The following is a 26316-nucleotide window of genomic DNA, read 5'->3' on the forward strand; positions in this document are numbered from 1 at the left end:
TGCCTTCTCATTAACAAATTATGGTTCTCCTTCGAGTGCTCTAGTAGTTTACTGAAACCCTACACTTATTATCTCTGTGAGTAGTAGCTAAAAAGGCCAATTTTTATATGAATTAAAGTACTTTTTCTTAGAGCATCACAACAGCAAGGCTAGTGTTTCAGCTGCATAGGGCAGGAAAATGGGCATGTCAATGTGAATGTATTTGCCAAAGACACTGAATTCACAGGCTCAAGGACTGATGATAGATGCGTAAAAACAGCTCAGGCTTTGTTCATGTGTCTCCACTGATGTGCCTCAACCCTGTTGCACAGGAATTACCTCTAGAAACAACAGGGGAATCTGGGTTCCTTCCCTGTCCTCTTGGTCAGAGACTTCCCACAAAAGTGCCAATTGAGAGATAAACACCTGTCCCTTTGGAATCAGACAGGTCTTGTTATGTCAGCCAGCAGCCAGTCATCTCCATGAGGACTCCCAGCCATTATTTACTATCCTCCAACTCACTAAAGAAAATGAAAAATTATCTTTAGTTGAGTATGGGGCATTTGGACGCTCTGTCTTTATTTTCTTTTGTTTTTCTTGTACATTGAAATCCATCAGAGGAAAACTTACTAAAAACTCAGTAATGGATCAATACTTCTCTCCTTGGTGAAAAATGGTTCACCTCTGAATAGCTTAGTTTAGTTACCGTGGCTAATCAGGTGACCTTTCTAAAGCTGTTTTAAAGCATCTACGCTGACAATCTTCAGCGCTGCAGTTCTCCATCAATGCTAGCAACAGTGGAGACAGAATTTAAGCTTTTACACAGTGGTGACAATGCTTGAGCCGTGCCTATTCTACAATTTCCACTGTTGTTACTTATCACCAATGCAGAAATATAGCTACGTTTGGTAGTGAAGGTAAGGCTTTGGAGTTAGGAGAGCTGCACCACAGAAAGCCAGAAGATCTGGGACTGATAAAGGAAGCTTTATTTGTCCGGGAAAAAAATAATTGCAACTTCTGTGCAAAGAGGATCAGGATGTTTGGTGCTCTCTGTAACGTCACAAAGACTAATTGACCCAGTGTATTTGCTTACTACAGGAAGGGCATTTGGGGAGATTAAACTTTCTGCTGACTTCTATTTCTGATTATACATCATACAAAGACTAAACCTTCCCACAATAAACTAAGCAGTTCCGAGGAGAAGAGAAATTAGGGCCTGATCCCAAGAAGTGCCATTCCCCCTCAACTTCCATTGACTTTTCAGCATTCAGTACCTCTCTGGACCAGGCCCATAGTTTTGAGCTAGATGAGCTTGAGCTGATTGGTCTGCCTGGGAAATCCTGCTCCGTAAAAGCTGTTCAGTCTGACTGCCTTCCTGACCGGCATGATTCCAACTCTGTCCATAAATGCCCTTTACTCAAGGACCCTAGTATTTTTTCTTTGCCAGGTCTTGCGGTCTGGAGTTTCCTATTTATGACTTAATTTGTATGTATTTTAGTTTGACAGCTCTTTGTCTACCTTGATATATCTTTGGAAATGTGTGTCGCGGGAGAAGTTTTGATTAGCATGGGCAGGTGTGTGCATGGAACTTAATGATGAATGACTTTGTCTCTGCAGTAAAAACAAAACTGGTGGCAGGACCTAATATACAGCTTCAGGCACTGCAGAACTTCCCCGTTCAAATAGTATGTTTAAGCCCTGCTGATTTTAGGTGGCTACTGCAATGGGCTGCAAATGATGTATGGAATGAGATGTTGGAGCGCTGTACTGTTATCCCAGTGCAGTCAGAGCACCATGAAGGATTGGTAGCCCTGGGGGGGATCAAGGTTTAATTCTTGGCTAGCACTTACTGCTGCTGCCGCAGTTTTTCAGGAGGCATTTGCTGGACAGTTACCTGTTGAGCTCCAACCTGGCAGTGGCCTGGAAACAGTGTGAGAAGAGCTGTGCCATGCTACGGGATTTTGCTATGGGATTTTGCTACCCTGTTTCAGAAGGGACAGAGCCTCTGGTAATACAGCCATCAGCAGTGCCCCTGTGGCTTCCCCTTTACGTTTTGGATTGTGCTTTATTGAAGTCGTAGGGTCATCTGGAAATGGGCTGAAGTGGTGCCCCTCCAGTGCAGGATAGTGCTCTCTTTTCTCCCTCCAGCTCCAAATCAAGCATCATTATAATGAACTGTTTTCAATAGCTTTTGATTAAATGAAATCAGCTACTTAAATGCTACAGGCATTGTCAGAGACCTATGTACAGCAAGTGCCTGTGTTATGCATTTGTATGGCATTTAGCACAGTGAGATTCTGGTCCATGACTGGGGTTTTTAGGTGCTACCACAGCACAACTAATAAAGGACCAGCATATTAACCACAGTGACACTAGTGTCATAACATATTCCCAGATTTGGACCTTAGCGTCCAAAATATGGGTGTTAGCATGAAAACCTCCAAGCTTAGTTACAAGCTTGGACCTGGTAAAGCTGCCACCACCCAAAAAATTAGAGTGTTTTGGGGCACTCTGGTCCCCCCAACAACCTTCCCTGGGGACCCCAAGACCCAAATTCTTTGAGTCTCACAACAAAGGGGAATAAACCATTTCCCTTACCCCTCCTCCTTCCCAGGTGTTCCCTCCCTGGGTTCCTGGAGAGATACACAGAAGCAAGCTCCGTGAATCTAAACAGAGGGATTCCACCCTCCCTATTTCCAGTCCTGGAAATACAAGTACCGAGAGAGAGAACCAAGCTCTCCCCCCACCCCCCTCCTTCACCCAGAGGGAATGCAAAGTCAGGCTAGTAAATCTAACACACTCAGATTTCCCCCTGACTTCTTCCTCTCACCAATTCCCTGGTGAGCTACAGACTCAATTCCCTGGAGTTCCCCACTAAAGAAAAACTCCAACAGGTCTTAAAAAGAAAGCTTTATATAAAAAGAAAGAAAAATACATAAAAATGGTCTCTCTGTATTAAGGTGACAAATACAGGGTCAATTGCTTAAAAGAAATATGAATAAACAGCCTTATTCAAAAGAACACAATTCAAAACACTCCAGCAACTACACACATGTAAATACAAAAGAAAAAAAAACAATAATCCCTATTGTTTTATGATCTTTGTACTCACAACTTGGAAACAGAAGATTAGAAAGCAGGAGACAGAAAAATCCTTCCCATAGCCGAGAGGGACAGACACAAGACAAAGAAAAAACGACTCAGACACAAACTTCCCTCCACCCAGATTTGAAAAAGTCTTGTTTCCTGATTGGTCCTCTGGTCAGGTGTTTCAGGTTACTCCTTTCCAGGTAAAAGAACATTAACCCTTAGCTATCTGTTTATGACAACTAGACTAGGCGGAAAAGCACTAACATGCCTGCTTGATGCCCCCAAATTTCCAAAAACCAAGAATCAAACTAGCTTTGGATAGAATTCCTCTCCACTCACTCCCTGCTAACAGCACAGGTGAGGCTGAGAACTTGCTACATTTAATATTAAAATACAAAACCGTTGTAAAAAGTTTGCAAGGGAGAGGGGAAGAGTGAGTGCTATGAAGAGAAGTGATTTGATGGTGTCAATATTTACCATTCAGTTACCTCTCAAATCTCCCCCTATTTCTCAGTTCTAGCCACCAGTTGAGCTGCTCTCCTGCTGTGAATCACAGAGCTGGGCACTTGCATTACTTTTTAATGTAAAGAAATTGATGGCTGCTGCTGGTGATTCTGGGAACAGGGAAATAAGAGACTGACAAACCATTCCCCTTGATGGCAGAGGGTTTCAAATCCAGTTGCCAATCATAGGCCTGAGATTCTAGAGGCCACTGCACTCTGATAGGCCATTGCTGCTTTTTAGAGCCCACGTTCAGCAAAGCATTTAAGTGGGTGCTTAGCTTCAAGCGTGTACCTGATTTCTGCTAAAAGTCAATGGGGCTTATGCATGTACTTAAAGTTAGGCACGTGCGTAAGTGCTTTTGTTATTCCAAGCAAAGCACAGATGGCATTAATGGCGGTGCTCTGAACGGAACCATTGACACTGAAAACGCTGAAGACCACGCTTAACAAAAGCAGCTATGTCAGTGCAGCAAGTGTTTGCAGGTGTCTCCCTGTTTGTTTTCATTTCAGTGTCCGTTCGCATTCCAGCACCTGCCTTTCTGTGGTCCCGGCTTTCAGCAGTGCAAACGGCTTCCCTTTAGGTTCTCCATGATGTGAGGGTTAGATCATTACTCTGGCAACATAGTCAGGGATGAGTGGAAGAGAGAAGATGATTTAATTCTACCCTGGCTGGACAGAACTTGCATCTGGGCACACAGGAACAGGTGGCATTACGCCACCCACTTCTTCCCTCCCCAGAGCAGATGGATGGGGAGGGTTCGGGAATGGGCAGAGAATTGTCTCCATCTGGCTTGTCTGCCAGAGTAGCTGAGCCAACATGGAGAGAATGGTGATTACTGCTGGCATCAGCCTCTAGGGCAGGGAGGAGACAGGGCAGGAGTTGTGACTTACATGGGTGTCTGAGGCTCAGTGCATCCCAGGGCTACTCCTGGGGTGATGCAGCTCACCCACCAAGCCTTGCTCAGGGCTGTGCCTAAACACACGCTTTAGCTCCAAGCGTGCCACATCAGGGTACAGCATTTCTGGCAACTTTTTTCCCCTGTGAAAATATTGGGGCCCCTGAGTGTCTTGAGGGAAACAGACAAACCAGCCCACTTCTAACTGTCGGCAAGTGGAGTCACAGGGCTCAGTGGTCGTTGGCTTCCTGCCTCCCATCCCGGAAAGCACCAGCACTGTGCCTAGAGTGCCTGGAAAATCTCATGCCCTTCAAAAAGTTCCTGGTTCAATACGTTGGAATCAAGCTGGGGATATGGCAGCAGTCTGGTGGAAAGATTAATTGCCTAGTTGCCCAGCAGCCAAAAAGCAAGACAGGAAGATCCATTCCTGCCAGAACACCCATTCAGCAGCCCTGGGGTCTGCTACTCAAAGTCTTACACCATCTGTGACTCATGGGCTGTTAAAGCCTCTGCATCCCTCATCACCCAACAGCCTGGTCGTTGAGGATGTTAAGTCAAGGGCACCATCCTGTTGCATCAGGAATATCTGCCTTTAGAACAATTGATACAGCAGCATCTGTTGCCTTGACAGTGATTATTACTCACATGATCAACATCACCACTGTTCATACCAGCAATTGTGACTCTCCCAGCCACCAGAATTAATAGCTGTCACCATGGCTAGCACACATGGTGAGTCATGAAGGCTAAATTAAACCACAGGGGGGCACTTCTAGCATCCCTAGATTCCATTTAGCCTAAGAAGTTATTATCTTTCCCTTTGACTCACTTTTTTTTTAATGCAACGTTCTATTTTTTTTTTTGTTGAACTTAAACTGTGCCAGAGGGAATGGCTTGTAAAGCACAACTCAGCTACATTAGACCTCCCCTAAATGGCATTGTCATATCTTCTCTTGTTATATTCCTTCATGGGTCTGTCATGTGTTTGATATGGCTGTTCCATAGGGCGAATGGAATAAAGAGCGTTTTCCAAGATTGATTGTCACACTAAGAATGATGAAAGGGGAACCAGCAGAGAACCGTGCACAGTCCTTGCTTTTGCACAGGCAAGAGATGTCTAAAAAATATCAACGAAACCCCCTCCAGTCTTATGGATTTTTTTCTTCTTTCAGGAAAAAACCAATTATCTATTTCTTTTCCTCTTTGAACTGACAAGAGTGTAATTCTGCAAAGAGAATTAATTTTTCCCCTATAGCCTGAGTCACTGTATTGCAGACACTCAGGCTGTGGTGCTGGGCTTGCAGGAGTTTAGAGCAGTAAAGGAGGGATGAAGTATCAGCGGGACAGCTGTGTTAGTCTGTATCCACAAAAACAATGAGGAGTCCGGTGGCACCTTAAAGACTAACAGATTTATTTGGGCATAAGCTTTCGTGGGTGTCGCCTCTCTGAGCCATGGAGGACCATACAGAGGAACCTTGTGCTATCAATTTCTCACGGATGTGAGCTCAATCCAAAGCCTCCTAGAGTGGCACCGTCTGTTGGATCAGTCACAAAGTGACTCTTCTGGAGATGGAAGCTGAGTACCTTCTTGAAAGCAGCAAATATGTAGAAAAATTGCCATTTTGCTAACCATTGTATGTTCCAGGGACACTGCAGTAGCATGGGATACTGTAGCTTCCCCTTCATCAGAAACTCCAAGCACTGTCCGAACAGCAAACCCTGCTGTCTCTTGCATTTCCTCCTCCCAAAGCCACCTCAGTACCTTCTTCCGGGATGCCCCTTATGCCCAGAATGCCCTCCGCATTCCTACTCACCAGGACACTCACCTCTTCTCATTCAGATCCTGTCTAAAAACTCACTCCTGCTGGTCTCCTATCAGAAGTGAGTTAATTAACATACACGTGTGCATGTTATACAGTAACTGAACCATCTAGATGTACTCATAACTGAACTGAGTAACTGTTTAATGTTAGCACTTATAACCCTAGTTCTTTCCACATAGCCCTTCCTGGTCTTTTGTTTGTCACTCTCACTTGTATTGCATGTAATATTATAGTGTACGCTCTTCATAGCAGGGACCTAGCATGCTTCTGAGTGCTGCAATGATCACAACTTGCAGTGAAAGAATGCCAACAGGAGAACGTACTTGCATTGTGGTGATCAGAAAGTAGAATGGTGCAAATTGACAGGATGTAAAATATAGACAGGAGAAGAAAAATGATGTTGTTATCTGCCTTTAATCTCTCTTATTTTCTCCTAAGGGAGGAGGAATGAAAAAATTCATGACAGCATAGCTAACTGGCTGCTATTTCCCAGATATCTAAAGCATACAGAATCAGGTGATCTGTACAGAGCTCTTTTTAGTCTCAGGGCTGGTCTACACTAGGGGGAGAAATCTATCTAAAATACGCAACTTCAGCTACGTGAATAGCATAGCTGAAGCCGAAGTATCTTAGATCGAGTTACCTACCATCCTCACGGCGCGGGATCGACGTCCACGGCTCCCCCTGTCGACTCCGCTACCGCAGTTCGCGCTGGTGGAGTTCCGGAGTCGACAGGAGCTCGTTTGGGGATCAATATATCGTGTCTAGATGAGAAGCGATATATCGATTCCCGAGAAATCGATTGCTACCTGCCGATATGGCCGGTAGTGAAGACGTACCCCAAGTGAGATCACTTCAGGGGGAAAAAAATCCTTTTCCCTAGTAGCTGATGTAACCTCATAACATATGACAGAGCAGCTGGGAAACAGAATCAAGGTTAGAGCTGGATAAACTTCATCTCTTCTGGTACAAGTAGTATGACATGAATCCACATCTCTGGGGGCTTTATTTTAAAATAGCATCCATAGGAAAGTTCTAATGAGATTAAAACAATCCCTTAAGTCAGATTCGTGGTTCATATAGAGATTTTATTGCACCTAGATCTAGAAACATCCCCTTGTGGTTTAATTTAACCTTAATAAGGCGGTCGCCATGTTAAAAAGGCGTCTGGCCCCTGTCATGTGAGAGGAAGAGCTGGTTGAAATTGTTTTGAAATTTTTCCTTGTGAAATTTTCATGAAAACAAATCTGCAGGTTCTTTACCAGCATACAGAGTGACTGAAATGTCAACAGGCATGTTGAGTTTTCCTTGGCATTTTCTAGCCAGCTCCAGTGACTCGGCTGGTAGCCCTTACCCAATCCTTTTTTAGTACCTCATTCAAAGGCGGTGCAGCATCCCAGCAGGTGGCAGTGGGAATGACCTCAGTTTCTTGCAGAGCCCTTGAACCCAGACCCTTCAAACCCAGCCATGAGAATGTTCCGAGCCGAGCTAAACTGCTGCGCGTAATTATTGGGAGTTATAGTCACTTACAAGAGAGCGAATAAAGCCCGGAGCTGGTGTCAACACTCATTAGTAACCCTAAATGAGGATACAAAATAATTCAAGTGTCCCATATAAGCACAGCATGAAAAGGAATTTGAGAGACATGTCAAGTCATCCTCTTTATGCACATCTAATTGTACTAATACTTTGTTCCAGCACAGCACACACAAATCACAGCAATGAGATGGAGTTACAATACACACCTTAATCTCGGGGTAGTACATTCAGAGCCTGACCTATACCTCCTGTTTGCTTGTGTCCAGGATATGGCTCAGTAATACCAGCATCTCTGACAGCCATTTAAAATATAGGTTAGAGTCAAATAGAGCGGTGCTGGTGCTCAATGCGCTCTGTTCTACTTACCCAAACGCTACTGCACATACTACAAAAAGGGAACCCCAGTGTAGCATCTGGCCCCTGCTGGGAATTGCAGGATGCGTCTGGCCCCTGTCATGTGAGAGGAAGAGCCGGTTGAAATTGTTTTTGAAATTTTTCCTTGTGAAATTTTCATGAAAACAAATTCGCAGGTTCTTTACCAGCATACAGAGTGACTGAAATATTTTGAAATGTCAACAGGAATGTTGAGTTTTCCTTGGCATTTTCTAGCCAGCTCCAGTGACTCGGCTGGTAGCCCTTACCCAATCAGGGGTCTGTATCCACCAACACTTATCCCAGGGGTCTCAGCTCTGCTTTGCTTACTCAAGACTTTCTTCAGTCTCTCTCCCTAGGACTCATCAGGCCCCCATTACTGTGGTACCTGAGCACCTCACAATCTTTAATGGGCTTATGTTCTCAACATCCCTGTGGAGGATTGCTTATCCCCATTTTACAGATGGGGAACTGAAGCACAGAGAGACGAAGGGCTTGTCTCTATGAACAGCGTGGGGCAAGTTGGGGTGAAAATCTACCTCACACTAACCTGCCAAGCTGGGGGGGACCCCTCACTGTCTGGGGGGACCCCACAGCCACACACACACAGCTGCCTAGTGCCCTTTGAAATGAAGGACGATCCGAGTGCACTAGGGAACAGGCTGTGTGTGGCAGGCTGGTGTGAGGTAGGCTTACACCCCAGCTTGCCACACACTAACTGTACAGACAAGCCCAAAGTGCCTTGCCTAGGTTAACAAAGGAAGTCTGAGGCAGAGCAGAGAATTGAACTGGGGTCCCCCAGGCCCAAGTTGGCACCAAGATCAAAGAGACCATCCCTCCTCCCTCACTCGTACCACTCCGCCAGGGACTTCAGTAAGGACTGCAGATCCCGGCCCTTTCACTCACCTCATTCGGGCTACAGCCATGTGAGATGTGTCTCTTTCAAAGGAAATTAAACCAGTGAAATTTTACCCTGATCCCACAGTCCTTACTGGAATTAATGATGATTTAGCCAGAGTGAATTCCATTCCCTCCCACACACGCATCTAGGGAATGAAGAGGAATGGAGGGCAGCTTATGGGGAGATTCATCCCAGGCCTGTTTAACAGCAGGTGAGGTGTTTAACATGGGAGAAGTGTTGTGTGGGACTGGATTATTGGGGGAGTCCCCCAGTTATGCTAATGGAAGCCCATCATGGAGTCTTTCCTGGAGATCTCCTCTTTACTTTTGCACCTTTCCTTGGCACCTGTGTATGCGAAGTTCAGCTAGTGGACTATTTGAATTTGGGCTACTCTCCTTGAGGGAGTTTGTGTTCCCAGGAACCAGTGATGGAGTAAAAGACCATAGTGTGAGCTACGCAGGACCGTGTCCAAAGGGATCTGGGGAGCTGAATCTTGTCTGTGGCAAACAAAACTGGGCCCCAATGGCAGCAATCTTAATCTTTGCTATGTAGAGTAAGTCCTCAGCAGCGTAAGATTGTTTGTCAATTTTAATGGTCCTCAGCTTTTCCTGAGAAGTATTAATTAAACAAAACCAGACCAGTTTTTAGGTCCTTGTGGCAACTGATTGATTACGGTGTTTTGCTTCACAAATGCTTTAGGGGGCTGGTCCAGTTTCAGCATCCCTGATTGTATGAAGCAGCATCTTGATTAAACTAATGGCCAAGGGGTGGCAGCCCAGAAAGTGTGGAGACAGCACAATGGTCTGAATGACCTCTGGAGCCAAATTCAGCTTGGCTTTGGGTTTTATGAAGGCACCTAGGCTGGTGCGGATATAAAGGCTCTGGGGAAAACGGAGTCTCCAGGCAAAGAGCCCAATGCCGGCTGCAGCGTTGTAGCTGTGGTGACCTAGAGAGCCGGCTGCTGGTTTTCCAGCTGAAGAAGCAGTTGTGTGGATCTGCCTACAGATTAAAGATAATAGGGACTCATATTAATGTAGCAGAGCCTTCTGGTCTGTGACTTTTTATAGTGCCCTACAGTGCTGAGGAATAGGAGCTCTTGATGGAGCTGGATTCTAAACAGAACCAAGATGCTTAGCCATTAGAAAAAGAGAGATGGGTACCTGAAAACTGGCACAGGTAGTGCTTAGCACACTTTGGAAATGTACAGTACAAGAGCATTCAAATCCCTTGAAGGCTGTTTGGAACTCAATGTTTCCTTTGACTCCTACTCTCTCTTTTGTGTTCCTTGTGTTCTTACCCCATCTCCTCTTTTTGTCATTAGTGTCATTAATACCCCCCGCATTGTTCTTCTTTGTTCTGTTACTTGTCTGTCTTACTTTTGTCTAATGCACAGCGAATGTAAAATAAAAACAGATGCATTCAGGATCAGTCCGGTGTGTAACCCATGAGAAACACCAAAAAGGGCAAAGTTATTCCCAACAAATGTGACACTGTATTAAAACAGTGCAGCAATATAATTTGCAACAAATATAACATTTTATTTTTTTCATGTGTAGGAATATAGTATAGCTGGGCCTTTTTTAAAAAAAAAGTAAACACAGACCCCAAAAATCTTGTTACATAATATTGTTTGATGCCTAACATCCAATACACAGTAAATAGAATGTTGATCAGGAGATTAACAGACACATGGCCAGATTCTACCCCAGATACTTGCATGCAGCTCCACTGATCTTGATAGCATATCTTTGAATTTGGCCCATTATAATGTTTGGTTTTGTCTGTTTTATGTTAGTTTCCTTTAACAGGTCTGTACTCCTCAGTCCATTCCCCCGGTAACCCTTATGGTATAGTTGATATTAGTCTCATTTGTTATGATGCTTTTACTCTGTGTCTGTAGGCCACATGCAGAAGATTTCAGTATGGATTCCTCACTTTCACAGTAAGTTTGCAGCTGCATGAATTGCATGAGTTTCTTGGCCATGCAGGAGCTGTGTTTAAGAAACCTGAAGTTTTAGTCTCCTTTTCATGTGTGACTTTCACTCCCTTTAATATTACTGGGAATTTGATGTGAACATTGACTGGACACTAAGCCACCCAAAACAGGACTTCTCTTTGCCCTCAACTGCCAATGCTTTGTGTTCCCACACAACGGACCCTATGCTGTTTCACGTGATGAAAATATACAAATAGAAAAGAAATGGATGATGTGGTTTTCCTTGTGATTCGTGTCTGCACATTCTTTGCTCAGTCAAGTGGTTAAGGCAATAGCTGCTGCATGCAACAACGGTCAGTTTTCATTTTAGCAGCTTGTAATGGATTATTCTGCTTTTAACAGAGTTGAAAGACTTAATTTATTCCTGATAATTGTGCAGCAACAAAGATTTTCAAAACCTCATGAAGTTAAAGTAGTTCACAAAATGGTGGATGATGAGTCTTTGTGCTCCAAGGACATTTGAGTTTCTTCTTTGGGGGCAAAAAAGTAACATCCTTGGAACAAATTGGTGATTATCTATAAGGGAATAGATCCACACTCCGACTTTAATTATAACAATCTGGATTCATCAGCAGTAGCAATTACAGGAGCAGGCTCCCAAGTGTCAATCTGTACAGTTTCAAAATCAAAAATCAAAAATCCCACAACATATTATCCACTCATTTCTTTTCTTTCTGCTTTTAAAATTAAGAATACATTATTCAGCTCCCAAGGAGTAAATAAAATAAAATCAATATTGTGAAACACACTCGCATATTGCTACTGCTTGCTGATGGGGTGTTGGAATTATTATTATTATTATTATTAATGCTAGATACCACCATGACACCAGTTTAATCATAAATTCATTTTATTAAATCCAAAGGCTGAATGGCCCATAGGCAGCTGCTCCAACTCTGCCTTAAGCACCTAAACAATTATCACACCTATACAATACCATGCCTTTATAGGTATTGGGCAGGTACTTTCAACGGAACTAGGCCCAAGGAACTCATACTCATCTTGGCATCTCCAAATGGACAGGCAGACACTAGCAACAAGGGTCCTTTGAGTGTCCACCTTTTTGTACCTTATTTATTGGAACCTACGTGGCCATGATCACTACTTCTTGAATCCCTTTCTTTGCTAAAATCAGAATCATCCTTGATAAATGGAGCCTCTTCTTCAAGGACTTTCCTCCTATTTTATCAGCCAGTATTTCCAATCAGGCAAACCATCTTTCAAGGCCTTTCCACAACTGAGTTATTTGCACTTTACACAGGCTGCAAAGCGTATCTACTTTTTAGTCAAGCTAATTTAACCCTTTGGGTATATTTATCTCATCCTACTTGGAGACTGAATAGGTTTTTTTGGTAAAAAGTTGAAACTCTGTTTTCAAGACTGATCCTCTTGAGTAACCATACTTGTCCTGATCTTGAGTTTTATTGCTGTTTTGTAGTGTACGAAAATATTATTTTTCTCCATCTATAGACTAGATTATTGTGCAGAATCACAGTGTTCCGACCAAATTCCTCTTGTGTTTTGCTCCCCGAAGTACCACCTGCAATAGCAATTGGATACTTCACTTCCTGTGCAGAACTGTTGCTATGTGTTGCATCCGTGCCTGGTGCAGAGAAGTGCTTTAGGACAAACAGCACAATATTGGTGACTGATGTAATTATAACCCTAAGGAAACAAATATTTTGGCATGTAAGGGACTTTATTATATATAGAGTGACTTTTTCTAATGGAAGCTGCCTTTGAAATGCTTTGAAAGATGCAGAAATGTGATTGCATTGTATACAGCTGGTAAAAAAGGGAATATAGCAGAGAGTAAAACATGGCTGGGGGCAGTTATGACTGTCTAAATGCATTAAATTTTGAAATGAGGGGTAATATTTTCTGAGACGAGCGTGAGCTGTTTGCGAACCGAGGGCCTCGCAGTAATGGAACTATTTTGCCATTCTCATCAGAAAGGGAATTCATCTCCAGTAACTGAAAATGTCAAACACATTGAATATCGTTTACCTTCCTTAAAAGACATTTACTTTGTGAGCCTGACTACAGCAGCTGCTGTGCTCTCATGACTAAATCTATGCAAGTATTTCATGTGACCGTACCAAGCTTAAAGAGATGCTGAATGTAACACTAGGGGCCAAATCCTGCTGAGTGCTGAAGACTAAGTATGAAACTTACCCATGGGCAAAAAGTTAGCACAAAGCTTATGTATTGATTAAGCCCTTTGCTGAGTATCCACAACTTGCAATGAAGTCAAAAATCAGGTCACAAGAATTCGGTGTCACTTCTATGCCACTTTACTGTGCAAGGGTGAGACTGCTGATGTCTGTGGCTCTTTGGTTGAAATTCCTGTAATGAGATCCAGGAACACATCGGACATGCCTGTCTCCAAACTCACATCTAGGCAGCATTATTAATTGACAGTCTCCCATTGTAAACTCCCTACTCCTTCCATTCCACATGGTACCGATTTCACAGTGTCATTTGTTTTTGTGGTGTGAATGGTTCCTTTTATAACTAACTGTTGGTACTGCGGTAGCACACAGGAGCCAGCACCCTATGGTGCGAGGTGCTGTACAAACAGAACAAAAAGATGGTCCCTGCCCCAAGAGCTTGCAGTCTAAGCTTTTATCTTTATTATACAGAAGAAGCACTTTAAGAGTAACAAGTTATATCCTCAACAAAGCCTAAATCCAAATCTATAGCTTTTCCTTTGCTCTAGGAAACCGGACACGAGTATATGGTCACTTATCAATGTCTGCAGTGGGTATTTCCAAAGGCATCCTGCAATATTAATTACGTCCACAGTTTTCAGTGGTATTTACAAAAGTTGAAGCATTTCCCATGTCTCGATCAAACTGACATTCGAACATAGAAGCTATTTGCCATTAACGAAGCTTGCGCATACTCAAAGATATTCCAGGAAACTCCGTAGGAGTTCTCTTTGTAAAACTTTCTGTATGGATTTAATTAAATCTTTCTTGCTTCTATGTTGTGCCTTGCTCAGAAGATGCTCAGATACCATAGGGGTGGGTGACCTTATAAAAACTTAGGTAGATGGGCCATTGTGTTAGAGTCCAATGAGACCTTGAAGTGAGGTCCCTTCTGCCTTTCCAGGTGGAAATAGCTGGTCCCCTCCGAAGGGTTTTTTCCAAGAAGAGTAACCCTGATTTCTGGCAAACATTCTCTTCCTTTACTAAAAAGTGTTCAATGGCCAAAGCTATGTGTGATGAATTCTTGAATGTATAACAACATCTTCATTGTTCTCAGCCAGTGCTTGGCCTATAACTGACTTGCTACTTTGTAAATGCTTTGGAATGCTGAGCACATGCGAGTCAATGTAGAAAATCAAAATCTTCTGCTCAGTACCACTGGTTTACATTGATTTGATCATCTAATAGCCTTTGATCTCTTGGTTCACAGAGATTTGCTCTTTCCTCTGAAGTACTGCAGAACTTCCGGGCGTTTGCCAAAACCGAATTATTCATCGTGCTAGATGGCTGGAGCCATCATTGGATTTAGGGAAAAAAATCTAAAGGGAGTTAGCTGGGAAAATGAAAGGAACACTTTCAAACTCTTCGGGCAGAGCTGCACCAACACTGTCAGTTATGAGGCTCAGGAGGTTTGGAGTTTAAAGGAGCAATTTCTGCTCCCTGAGCGCCCCCTCCAAAAGTCTCTTCCTCCCCTCCCCCTAAAATCCCCCCTGTAGAATAATCACTTAACAAAAGGCATTTTTGTAGCCTTGTAGCTTTCTTTATAGTAAGATTCTGCCCACAAGCAGCCTATAGATGCAACAGAACAATGAAGGCTAGTTAATGAATCATGCCAATGTTGTTCCTTTAAACTAACTGGATTTGATATTGACCAATATGCACCGACCTTTTTGCTTGTGCAGAAGAGAAGCAAATACCAATTGCAACCGATTAGTAGAGGGGGGCACTTCTGCAGGCTATAGAATGGAATATATGTGCACCAATAAGAGGACCACCCTCTTTCCAAATGCTTTTGTTGCTCCGCGCATACTTCTAACACTTCCCGTAACAGTTGCCAGTGGAGAACACAGCTAGTCCAAGCTGAAGTTAATAAAAACACATCTACACTCCACAATGACACAGGAGAGGCTGGTCGGCCTTGCAAGCATCTCAGCAGAGCATGACCTGGCCCAGACTATGGACCTTTAGGAAGCAGTTCAAATCTTTGCAACCAAGAAGGCACGGAAAGCAGCACTTTGATTATTCAAACAGATAAAAATGCCAGTGCTTACTATGCAGACAAGAAACGTTACATTTGCTGTTCAGGTGTTTGAAAGTTAAGTGTGACTTAAAATTTTTGAACAAGGCATTTTAAGTTGTTAGTTCTCCTTATTGGGGTAGGTAGCAGAGCCGTACCATGAGAGCAGTAGAACAGGAAGAAGGAGAATTGAGACCTTTCAAAGTTTTGGCCCAAGCAAAGAGGCATGGGGGTGTCATTTGAGCTCCTCGCCTCAGGTGCCAAAATGTTGTGGACCTGCTCTGGGAGTTAGTGATAGTACTTATATGGTTGCCATTACTGGAGTGTCTGAGCACCTCACAACCTTTACTGTGTTTCTCCTCACAAGGCCCTGTGGGATCGGGAAGTGCCATTAGCTCTATTGTACAGATACAGTGACTTCAATGGGGCTGTTCGTGTGAGTGAGGACTGCTCATGTGAATTGGTTTACAGGGTCAGGTCCTTGTATTTCTCCTTGATGGCTCCTATGGTCTTCAAGGGGCGGCATAGTGAAGGCAGGTAAGGCAGCATTCTGCTGCCTCCAGATACCAAGGCTGATTGTATTCCTGACACAGGGGAGGGCACGTGAGCTGCTGAATGGGGTGCTGGGCTGGGCTCAGGAGACCTGGGTTCTATTCCCCACTTTGCCAGTGATGTGATGGGGAGCAAATCACTCCCTTCTCTGGGACTGTTTCCTCTCCTAGTCCTTGGGGATTTTAGATTTTAAACTCATTGGAGCAGAGGCTGTCTCTGGTTATAGAACTGTACAGCTCCAAGCACAGTGGGACTCTCATTTTGGTTGGATCCTCTAGGTGCTACCGTAATACACCTAATAAAAAGTACCCTATGTCCCGCTGCTCCTGTCAGTTTGCCCTTTAAATTTTTTTTTTCAGTGACACTTGATTTGAAGCCGTACTATAATGAGCTGATGTAATTTCATTGAAGCACATAGCCTCCTCTATTGCAATAATTGTTCAATTACTGCTTATTTAAAGTGTGGGCAGTCTGCAACAGTGTTTTAAGCTTTGGCAAGCTCCCAGGTCTGAAGGCTTTTTTTTTTTCTTTTAAGTCTGAAACTGTGCATTTGGAAAGGCTTGTTTAACAAAAGACTCTGAAGGTGGGATTGCGTGGGCTTGTGCATCTGTCTGTCTTCCCCCTTACACTCCATTCCCTCTGGATTAATGTCTCTTGTTCTCAATTTCCCAGCTTGTCCTCCTCCCATCGTACATCTTGGCATAAGGCTTGGCTTAGTTGGCTCTGTTCCTGGCAATCCCTGTGTGGGTTCTGAACGTTTCAGCTTCCGTCTTGTGCCTGTCCTCCTGCTTTTTCTCCTATCTCTGTATGGTCTTTCTCCCTTCTTGTTCTGCTGTGGAAGGTGTAATGGAACTGCCTACAATTGCACTTAGTTGATCTGTGACTGCTAGTAGCTGGTATTTCCAAGTCAGTGTCTTGGCTTGGTGCTTACATCCCAAAAATCACTGCTGTAGTTGATGCTCACTGGCATTTTCCATGGCTGCCTCCACCGAAGCAAACTAGTAAATGGGCCTGGAGAAGGTCAAGGCAAGCTTCTCTACAGAATGTTAGTGGTGGGACGGGACCTCAGGTGACAGGCTGCCAAGCCGGGGCCTTGCACAAGCATAAAAAACACATGATATTTCTCAGAATGTTTCGTGTTTTCCCTTTTGAATTAGGCTGCCAGTGCTAGGGGAACATATCCGCTTAGGTTGGAAGAATCCGATCCCAGACGGAGTCTCAGACGCCTGAGGTTTCTGTCTGTCTTTGGCCCCCTGTTGTTAAACTGGGATTATGAGGCCATTGCTTAGCAGTGAGAGGATCAAATATAAAGTACCAGCTGCTGTATTAGAGTTGGAGCATTCAGATGATGTTGGGCTTTGTGGAGGGTTATACTGACACTTGATAGGGCCGGTGCTGTTGGAGATGGATGTGTCGGCCATGGCCAGCTCTCTAATGGAGCTCTGTGGGGTAGGATGAGCTGCCTCTTTTGGGAAATGACACTAGGTCTGACCCGCTTTCTGCTCCATCCTTGTTTCCACCTAAAATAACCCAGGTCTACTCATAAAATCACCTTTTAGAAGGCACAAATCCCTTCCTATCCTGGGAATCATTTGCCTGGAAGAGGAATTTCCCCTGGCATTTACAAACCATTATAAACCTTTGCTTGTTAAAGGAAGCCGTAGCTGCCACCCATCACATATCAGACAATAACAGATTAAGCTACACTTGCCAGGTTTTGCAGTATTTACACTTTAGAACTGGGTGATTGCTGCTTGGCTTTGACTAACAGTGACCCAAGTCACAGGGTTGCAAGCTGTAATATCGAGAAGCTGCCATTCAGCTTTATGCTTGGTGGCCCCATTTCATTACAACCAGCTCTCTGTTTTGGTCTGTTGTTGTCAGCTTGAGGCTAAGCTTACATTACGGGTGCATAGTGTGCAACAAGTGCATTGCTAAGCCTCAGCGTACACAGCGAGCAGCTCACCTACTGAATGCAAACAGCACAATTATTTTACAGGTAAAACAGAGAAACAAACCTGGTATATATCCAGGGAACAAATTTCAATCATGTGAAGAAACAATAATAAAGCCATTTAAATAATGGTTAAGCTGCAGTGCGCTGGAGCCCTCTTACACCAAGGGAATGGAGAACCTATCATATGAAAGGAGACTGGAAGAGCTTGGCTTGTTTAGCCTAGCAAATCAAAGGATGAGAGTGGATATGATTGCTCTCTAGTTTCTATACATACATGGGGGGAGGAGGAAAGGCCGATGGGTGGGGGGGGGTGAGGAGCTATTGAAGCTAAAGTGGGATGTTGGCACAAGAACAAATGGGATAAACTGGCCATGAGTAAATTTAGACTGGAAATCAGAAGGTTTCTAACCATCAGAGGATTGAGGTTCTGGAATAGGCTCTCAGTAGAAGAGGGGGCAAGAAACCTAACTGGTTTAGGGTGGAGCTTGATGAGTTTTAGAACTGGGTGATATGCCAGGGTTGCCTGTGATAGCAGGTGACTGGACTCAGTGCCCCAGGAGAGCCCTTCCAGTCCCATGTTCCCACACACTTACAAAGGCTCATGCAGCTCTGCTCCCCCTTTCGGGTTGGTGAACTAACAACACAGTTGCCAGATTCATGGTGCTGCTAATACCAGAGGATGATAGTGGTGAGATAATGGGATGATTTGTTGGAGAAAGATGTTGTGTGAGCTGCTAGTTTGTGTTGTGATTAAACAGCCCTGGGTATATGAAGAAGTGTTTAAACTAGAGAGAGGACAATTTCAGTGTTTGCCAAATTGGGAGAGGGAAAAGAGTCTTTTAAGGTACAATAATGATTCTCTGCATTTCCCTCTCAAGAATGGCAGGGAGCTTTACAAATATTTATTAAGCCTCACAATTCCCAGTGACATAACTTCTCTGTAAAAGGGGGATAAAGTGACTTGTCCAAGGTAACACAGGAAGTTTGTGGCAGAGCCAGATCTCCTGAGTTCCAGTCCTGTGTTTTACACTCAACACCCTCTTACCTCCTCTGAGAGTATTGTAAAAATTGAATTTAGAAAACATCATAAACTAGGGGTTAAATGAATCCCATTGCAGCTCCACTGGTTTTCTAGGAATGAATTTCCCCTTGTCTTTTTAAAAAGCATCTGGATGGCAGCAGTATCCAAGGCGAGCTAGCATTATATTAACTCCACTCTGTTGATTGGTCAGTAGTTTTTGGAGCCTTCTAGGTTTTCAAAACGCCCCCAGCTGTCATTGCAGTAAGGGAATCTGAGGAGGGTTGTGCTGTGCAGATCTGCCAGTCGGTCGTGGTGCAGGGCCTGAGGTGGGACGAGTTTGTAAGCAGATTTTTCCAGTCTGAAATATCCATGTAAGTCTCAAGGAAATAAAAAATTCTGGATCTCATGTTTTTGCTGGAACCGTGCATCTTCTTCTTAACCCTCACTTTCCCATCTCACCTGGGGGAGCTCTGCTGTGTAGCTTTATGTGCTGCGTCCTGCTATTGTTTGTGTTGCATATTCATTTGTATTAACTTTTCAGCCTCATTTTTTTCTTAGCCAAGAGGGCTATATTTTGTTTGTTTCACCTTCTCCTGGAGTGTCTAGGTATGATACAGTTATAATGCAGAGATATGAAACTGCTTATTTTTCCTAGCTATCCAAACAGCTCCTTTTTAGTTCCTGAGATTGGAGCCATGCTCATTTTTAGCTTGTGTTCTGTACTTGTTAAGATAAGTAAATGTCTTTGTTGGAAGCTCATCTTCTTGGCACAAATTACCTGTGATCCTAGGTTAGTAAAGTACAAAAAAAAAAAAAAAAAGAAAAGAAAAGAAACCAACCCTGTACTACGAAAATGAAATTGCTCAGGCATTATGAAGTGCATAATGGCAGTAATTACACTACTTCCAAGCAATTGGCTTTTAACTAGGCTTGTTTTGATGATTATCAGAGTGGGTGAAAACAAGTCCAGCTAGGATGGATCCAGGCTGGAAAGCCTGAGGAAGATACTGCAAGATTTCTCCCTGAAATAAAATCTCCATGGGTTCAGTTTCAAACTCTGCTTGGTCAACAAGTGAAAGTGAGTATCCAGGTTTTGAGATGCATCTACATCAAAAAGCCATTGCAGGAGTGGGAAACCCTGTGGGTTTGCAATGGCAGGGGGACTGTAGGTCTAGTTTGAGGTTCATTAGTAGGTCTGTGTTGTGGGGTGCTTGTCCACAAGATGCCCAGCTCAAATTGATGATGTCAGACCCTGATTTATGTGGGAATTAAATGTATCATTTAAAAAAAAATCTGTCTAGAAGCCTCTGATAAATAATCAGTAAAGATAGATAGAGTCCAAAGGCCAAATCCCATCCTGGTGTAAGTGAGCACAATGCCACTATACCAGTGGTGTCATGCCCCTGACCCTGGGACTGACTCACTGCTCTGAGGGTCTGATGTTGTCATGTAGGTACCCTAATGCCCCCTCATTGCTTCCTGGTGCTTTTCTTTATCAGGACACTCTTTCAAAGTGCTAGCCAGGAGTTCTGAAAATGACAATAGTGATTTTGGGTGTCTCAGGTTTTTGAGGGGGGGGGGTGCAAAGTCCTGTGGGTAGCTCAGTGCAAGGAGGCTTTTTTAATCTTCAGAACACAGCTTCCCTGTTGTCTTTAAATGACTGCGGGACGGTTCGGGGGCACTCGATGGGACTGGTTTGGTGGGGATATTTTACCGATGACTGTGTCTCCTCTCTGCTTAATGTACGCGGGAGGCTCTAAGCAGCGCTTGCCGGATGCCGGCTGTGGTTCGTACAGAAGCTACGGCCCATGTCGAAGCAGCTTCCTAAGACATGCTTCAGCCTCAAGTTGGGTGCCCAGAAAGGGAGGCACCTGCAATAGCTGGCCCCTTTCACTCGGCTCTGTCTCTTTAACTGAGCCCGAGGGCCTCTGCTGAAAGGAGGGGCAGAGAGAGCGTGAGATGAAGGCAGCCTAGCAGCGCCCGCCATTTATAGTGACTTATACTGAGCTACCCACAGGACTTTGCACCTTTTCCCTTTTAAAGCGCTTACCTTGTGGCAGTCACAGCCCATTCGTTTGCTTGGGGCACTTACATAGCTGCTAGATGGTCACCTGCCAACTATCAGCTGCTGGAGGTGACATGCAGCTTCCCACCTGAATTGATAGCACCAGACAGCGCATGTATCTGTGTGGTAGCACCAGGTGATTTAACAGAGGGGCCTGGTTTTTTTGCCCTGAGGATAACATGCTGCTTTATTTGCCGTGCTTCCTCCCCTTCTGGAAGGCTGCCCCCCGTTCCCTCTGAATGCATCAATAATACACTCACACCTGGGCAGGTCCTGTCCAGGGAAGGGGCATGGGGACTTGGAGCGAAACCTTCCTCCTTCCTGCATCTTGGGCTTTGCCTTCTTTCTTTCTGAAAGATGGCTCCATCATTTTTCTCAGCCAGAGGTGGCAGTGATGGGGACCCCCCCTACCCCCCATGTCATTCTGCCTTGAACTGTATTTGCAGCACAATGCTCCAGTAGTTCTAGATCCCTCAGGTGGGTCTGTAGCTCTGCCTTCCCACCCCCAAAAGAAATCGTTCCTGAATAATCCCCTGACTCCTTGAACAAAGAAGCTGCCTGAGAGCCTTGATCAGGCCCTCTGGCTAACTGCTGACGTGCTCGAAAATGCCTGCTGAATGTGCAGCACAAACTATGCTCAGTGGTATTTGTATCTCAAAATTATGTGACCCCCACAATTGTGTTATTCCAAATTGGTGCATACCTGGGTCTGGGTCAGCCCGAGCTTGAGGCCTTTGCATGCTTGAGTGTGTGTAGAGAACCCACAGGAGGAGGCCATTTAGGGATCTGCGGCAAAAATCTGTCTGGGGGTTGGTCCTGCTTCCAGCAGGGGGTTGGACTAGATGACTTCCTGAGGTCCCTTCCAATCCTGATATTCTATGATTGACCCCACTTCAGTCTATGATTTGTCCGCTGGCTCAGGGAGGAGGGGATCATTTGCCCAAGAGGTAGACCTTTGCCTTTGCAAGGGGTTTAAAGGAAGTCCTGTGAAGTCAAGCAGAGGTGACGCCTCTCATTTATTTACCCACCTGAACTCTTACTAAACAGACTCATCAACTTTGTGCTGAATGTCGCAAGAAGCAACGAGTGGCAGTTTGTGCACCTGTGGACCTCTGGGAGCCACGCTGGGAGTCTGTGTTCACTGTTTTCTCCTCTATGCTCCATCTCCCTCCTAGCAGGTTTACACCTCCAGGGAGTTGAGTTCCTGCTGCCCATGATGCTCGAGCATTTATGTGGGAGTACCTGCTAATCCACCCATCCCTGGCTGCAGAGTCTAAGGGAGCGCAGACAGTTGGGATGGGCTTTAACTCCACCTCTGCAAGAGACCGTGTGGAGTCCCTTCACCTCATCCTCATCATTTCCCTTCATATATCTGAACACGCTTGGTGCTGCCTGATCCCGGAGCCCAGGTTGTAGGGGTTGCTGGGATGGCCGTCTCCTCCCCTTGCCTAGCAGGGCTGGCGTGCTGAGCTTTCAGCTGCCACCTCCTCCCCTCTCCCATAATTACATCAATAACTTTCTGATGATTACTCCACTTCTAATTCTCTGCTTCTGGTGCAGACATGAAAAGTGGAGGGAAGGGTCCTGTGAGAATTCTAAACAACTCAGCTGTTGATTGATATGGTTTAATTATTCTATTTATTTTAAAATGGAGAGGCGCTCGAACTGCCAGTGCTGATTTCCCAGGGCACTTGGGGTTTTGGATTAGGAACTTAGGAGCATTACAAAGCCAGCTGTGAAATTTGGTTCCAGACCCAAAGAATGAGAGTGTGTAGACCTTGAGATTTTGTCTTTCTGTCTTTCTTTTGTCTTGTTATAAGAAAGTAAGAAAGAAAGAAAAACAGTCCCTGCTGCAGAAATCTTGCAGTTTTAGCTTGCCTTAAGAGCATTTATTTGTATGGTTGCAGTTATAACTGATGAATACATACAGTCGTTTGTCATAGAGAGAAGTATCTTCTATAATCATTCAGTGCTTTCATCTATCAGTGTTTATATTCATAATTTTAAGTGACTAGTAATGCCATAGATCAGCTAGCCATCTGGCTGAAACCTGAGTGATATTGCCGTTGGTTTTTTTGTTAGTAATGCAAATGTATCTGTAAGACAGGCCATGTTTTTGGAAAACGTCTCTTTTGTACAGATGTGTTTAATTCTCTGCAGCTCTGATGAATTAGCATATATTGGGGGCCAGTCGCTTGCTGTGCTCTACGACAAGTTTAACAAAGACAGCGTGCGGGGTAGTGAGTAGCCATCTAATTTATTTGTAAAAAATGCGCCCTGATACAGATCAATTATTTTGTGAGTCTAGCTTTGGAAATAATTCATCTTAACATGCCCGAGCTTTCTTAACGAAGCTTCTCATTTATTTCTGCTTGGAACTGAAACATCATTTTGACTGTGCCGATGTAAATACTTTCAGAAATTCTGCTGCTATTTTTTCCCAGCTGTTTTTCGGTGTGCATGTTGTTATCCAGCATATGGTTCTCAGAGTTCTGCTGTATTCATCGTCTCAAAAAAGCCATTACATCAGGAGCGATGTCACATTTTTCAGAATTGTATTGCACCATCTGAGCATTGCAGGCTGTTGGTCTGTTCCTTGTCTCCATTTCTAACTTGTGAGCAACTAACAAACAGGCATGTCATAAACAGATAGTTAAGGGTTAGTGTCTCTTTTACCTGTAAAGGTTAACAAACAGGGAACCAAAAACACCTGACCAGAGGACCAATCAGGAGACAAGATACTTTCAAATCTCAGTGAAGGGAAGCCTTTGTTTGTGTTTTTTGGGTTTGGTTTTGTTCTCTCTGGGTCCTGGAAGGGACTAGATGTGCAACCAGGTTTCTTGCCAATCTCTGTCAAACCTTAGTCAAAAGACCCTTAACAGCCTCTTAATGGCTTCTTGCTTATTATGCAAGCCACAAACTGCCAGAGAGAGCAGAAAAAAAAATTCTCTCTGGTTCCCTTTTAAAACCAAACTGTTTCTCTCTGCTAAAAAGCCCTTAGCAGAGAAAAGAAAAATATAATATTCCTACTGGCTTCTGGATTTTGTCTATCCCGTAACCGCTGCACACCATGTCATAACCTTAGTCCCAGATTTGGACCTTAGCGTCCAAAATATGGGGGTTAGCATGAAAACCTCCAAACTTAGTTACCAGCTTGGACCTGGTACTTGCTGCCACCACCCAAAAAATTAGAGTGTTTTGGGGCACTCTGGTCCCCCTGAAAAACCTTCCCTGGGGACCCCAAGACCCAAATCCCTTGAGTCTCACAACAAAGGAAAATAATCCTTTTTCCCTTCCCCCCTCCAGGTGCTCCTGGAGAGATACACAGACACAAGCTCTGTGAATCCAAACAGAGTGACTCCCCCTCTCCGTTCCCAGTCCTGAAAACAAAAGCACTTTCCTCTTCACCCAGAGGGAATGCAAAATCAGGCTAGCAAATCCAACACACACAGATCTCCCCCTGATTTCTTTCTTCCACCAATTCCCTGGTGAGTGCAGACTCAATTTCCCTGAAGTAAAGAAAAACTCCAACAGGTCTTAAAAGAAAGCTTTATATAAAAAGAAAGAAAAAAATACATACAAATGGTCTCTTTGTATTAAGGTGACAAAATACAGGGTCAATTGCTTAAAAAAATATTGAATAAACAGCCTTATTCAAAAAGAATACAAATCAAAGCACTCCAGCACTTATATTCATGCAAATACCAAAAAAAAGAAACCATATAACTTACTATCTAATCTCTTTGTCCTTACACTTAGAAACAGAAGATTAGAAAGTAAAACTACTTCTCCAAAGCTCAGAGAAAGCAGGCAGACAGACAAAGACTCAGACACAAAATTCCCTCCACCCAGAGTTAAAAAAAATCCGGTTTCCTGATTGGTCCTCTGGTCAGGTGCTTCAGGTGAAAGAGACATTAACCCTTAGCTATCTGTTTATAACAATCTCCCTGCTCCAGTCTCTTCAGGGGTGTGGGTTCGAATCCCACGGCTACCACCATGTCATGGTATATTTCCCCAATCTGAACCTTAGAGTCCAAAAGTTGGGGTACCAGCATGAATTCCCCTAATTACCAGCTTAGATCTGATAAGCTGCCACCAGCCAGGACTTGGAGTGCCTGGTAAACTCTGGGCTCCCCCAAAACCTTGCCCGGGGACCCCCCAGACCCTCTGGATCTTAACACAAGGAAAGTAAACCCCTTCCCTCACTGTTGCCTCTCCCAGATTTCCCCTCTCTGGGTTACCCTGGAAGACTACTGTGATTCAAACTCCTTGAATCACAACACAGAGAAATCAGGTTTGTTCCCCCGCCTTCTCTTCCCCTGCAGGTGTTCCCTCCCTGGGCTTCTGGAGAGAGAGACAGATTCAAGCTCCGTGAATCTAAAACAAAGGGATTTCACCCTTCTCCCCTCCCTTCTCCTTCCCTGTTAAGTACAGACTCAATTCCCTTGAGCCTCAACAAGGGGAAAAAATCATACAGGTCTTAAAAAGCAAAACTTTTAATAAGAAGAAAGAAAAAAAGTAAAAGTTATCTCTGTAATTTAAATGGTTAAAGTTACAGGGTCTTACAGCTTATAGACACTAGAAAGAAGCCTCCCCCCCAGCAAAAATACAATTTAAAATACTTCCAGCAAACTACACATTTGCAAATACAGAAAACAATCAAAAGACTATAACCGCCTTCTCTACTAAATACTCACTATTCTGAATATATAACAGACTGTAGCAGGGAGATTGGCAAGAAACCTGGTTGCACGTCTAGTCCCTTCCAGGACCCAGAGAGAACAAAACCAAACCCAAAAAACACAAACAAAGGCTTCTCTCCACCGAGATTTGAAAGTATCTTGTCTCTTGATTGGTCCTCTGGTCAGGTGTTTTTGGTTCCCTGTTTGTTAACCCTTTACAGGTAAAAGAGACATTAACCCTTAACTATCTGTTTATTGAGGACAAGGTTGCTTACAGGTAGCTTCTGTTATTCCAGATGTGTCCAGTTCAGATCCTTCTTTCCATTATAAAACTGCAAACTGCCTGGAGTTTCTAGGAATTCCGTTTGCCTTCTAAACTCCAGCCTCTCATCTTTGATTGTGGAGGATGAGCTGTGCATGGTGCTTGTAGTCTCAGCTAGCCCTGTACATTTCTCCTCCTGCCTTCCTTCGGGGCATGAATATTTTGGGCCTGCTGTACCCCGGGAGAAGCTCCATGGGCTTACAGCACAGGTGAATTTGGCTCTTTGTGTGTCCTATAGATTTCCTTGCTTAATGCTGTAAATTTTCCAGCTGTTACTTCCGATGGGGTATAAACCAGTTGCACGGTTCACCCAAAGCTGAGATCTGCAAACTGTCTTAGGGCTGGTCTACACTAGGGGGGGAAATCGATCTGAGATACGCAAATTCAGCTA

General features: G+C 44.1%; 1 protein-coding gene across 12 annotated transcripts in view; it reads left to right on the top strand.

Moving 5' to 3' along the window:
- Positions 1–26316, top strand: part of KCNT1 (potassium sodium-activated channel subfamily T member 1) — a 193344-nt gene that overhangs the window by 82105 nt on the left and 84923 nt on the right. For 4 of the 12 annotated variants that reach the window (XM_050926686.1, XM_050926678.1, XM_050926683.1 and 1 more), the window contains one exon: positions 11004–11045. The exons of the other annotated variants lie outside the window; for them this stretch is intronic. In XM_050926686.1, the coding sequence (XP_050782643.1) occupies positions 11004–11045 (42 nt within the window). The remainder of the gene's footprint in view (positions 1–11003; positions 11046–26316) is intronic. 12 annotated transcript variants of the gene reach the window in all.

This window comes from Gopherus flavomarginatus, chromosome 17 (genome assembly GCF_025201925.1).
Source record: "Gopherus flavomarginatus isolate rGopFla2 chromosome 17, rGopFla2.mat.asm, whole genome shotgun sequence".
In the NCBI taxonomy this organism is placed as follows: Eukaryota; Metazoa; Chordata; order Testudines; family Testudinidae; genus Gopherus; species Gopherus flavomarginatus.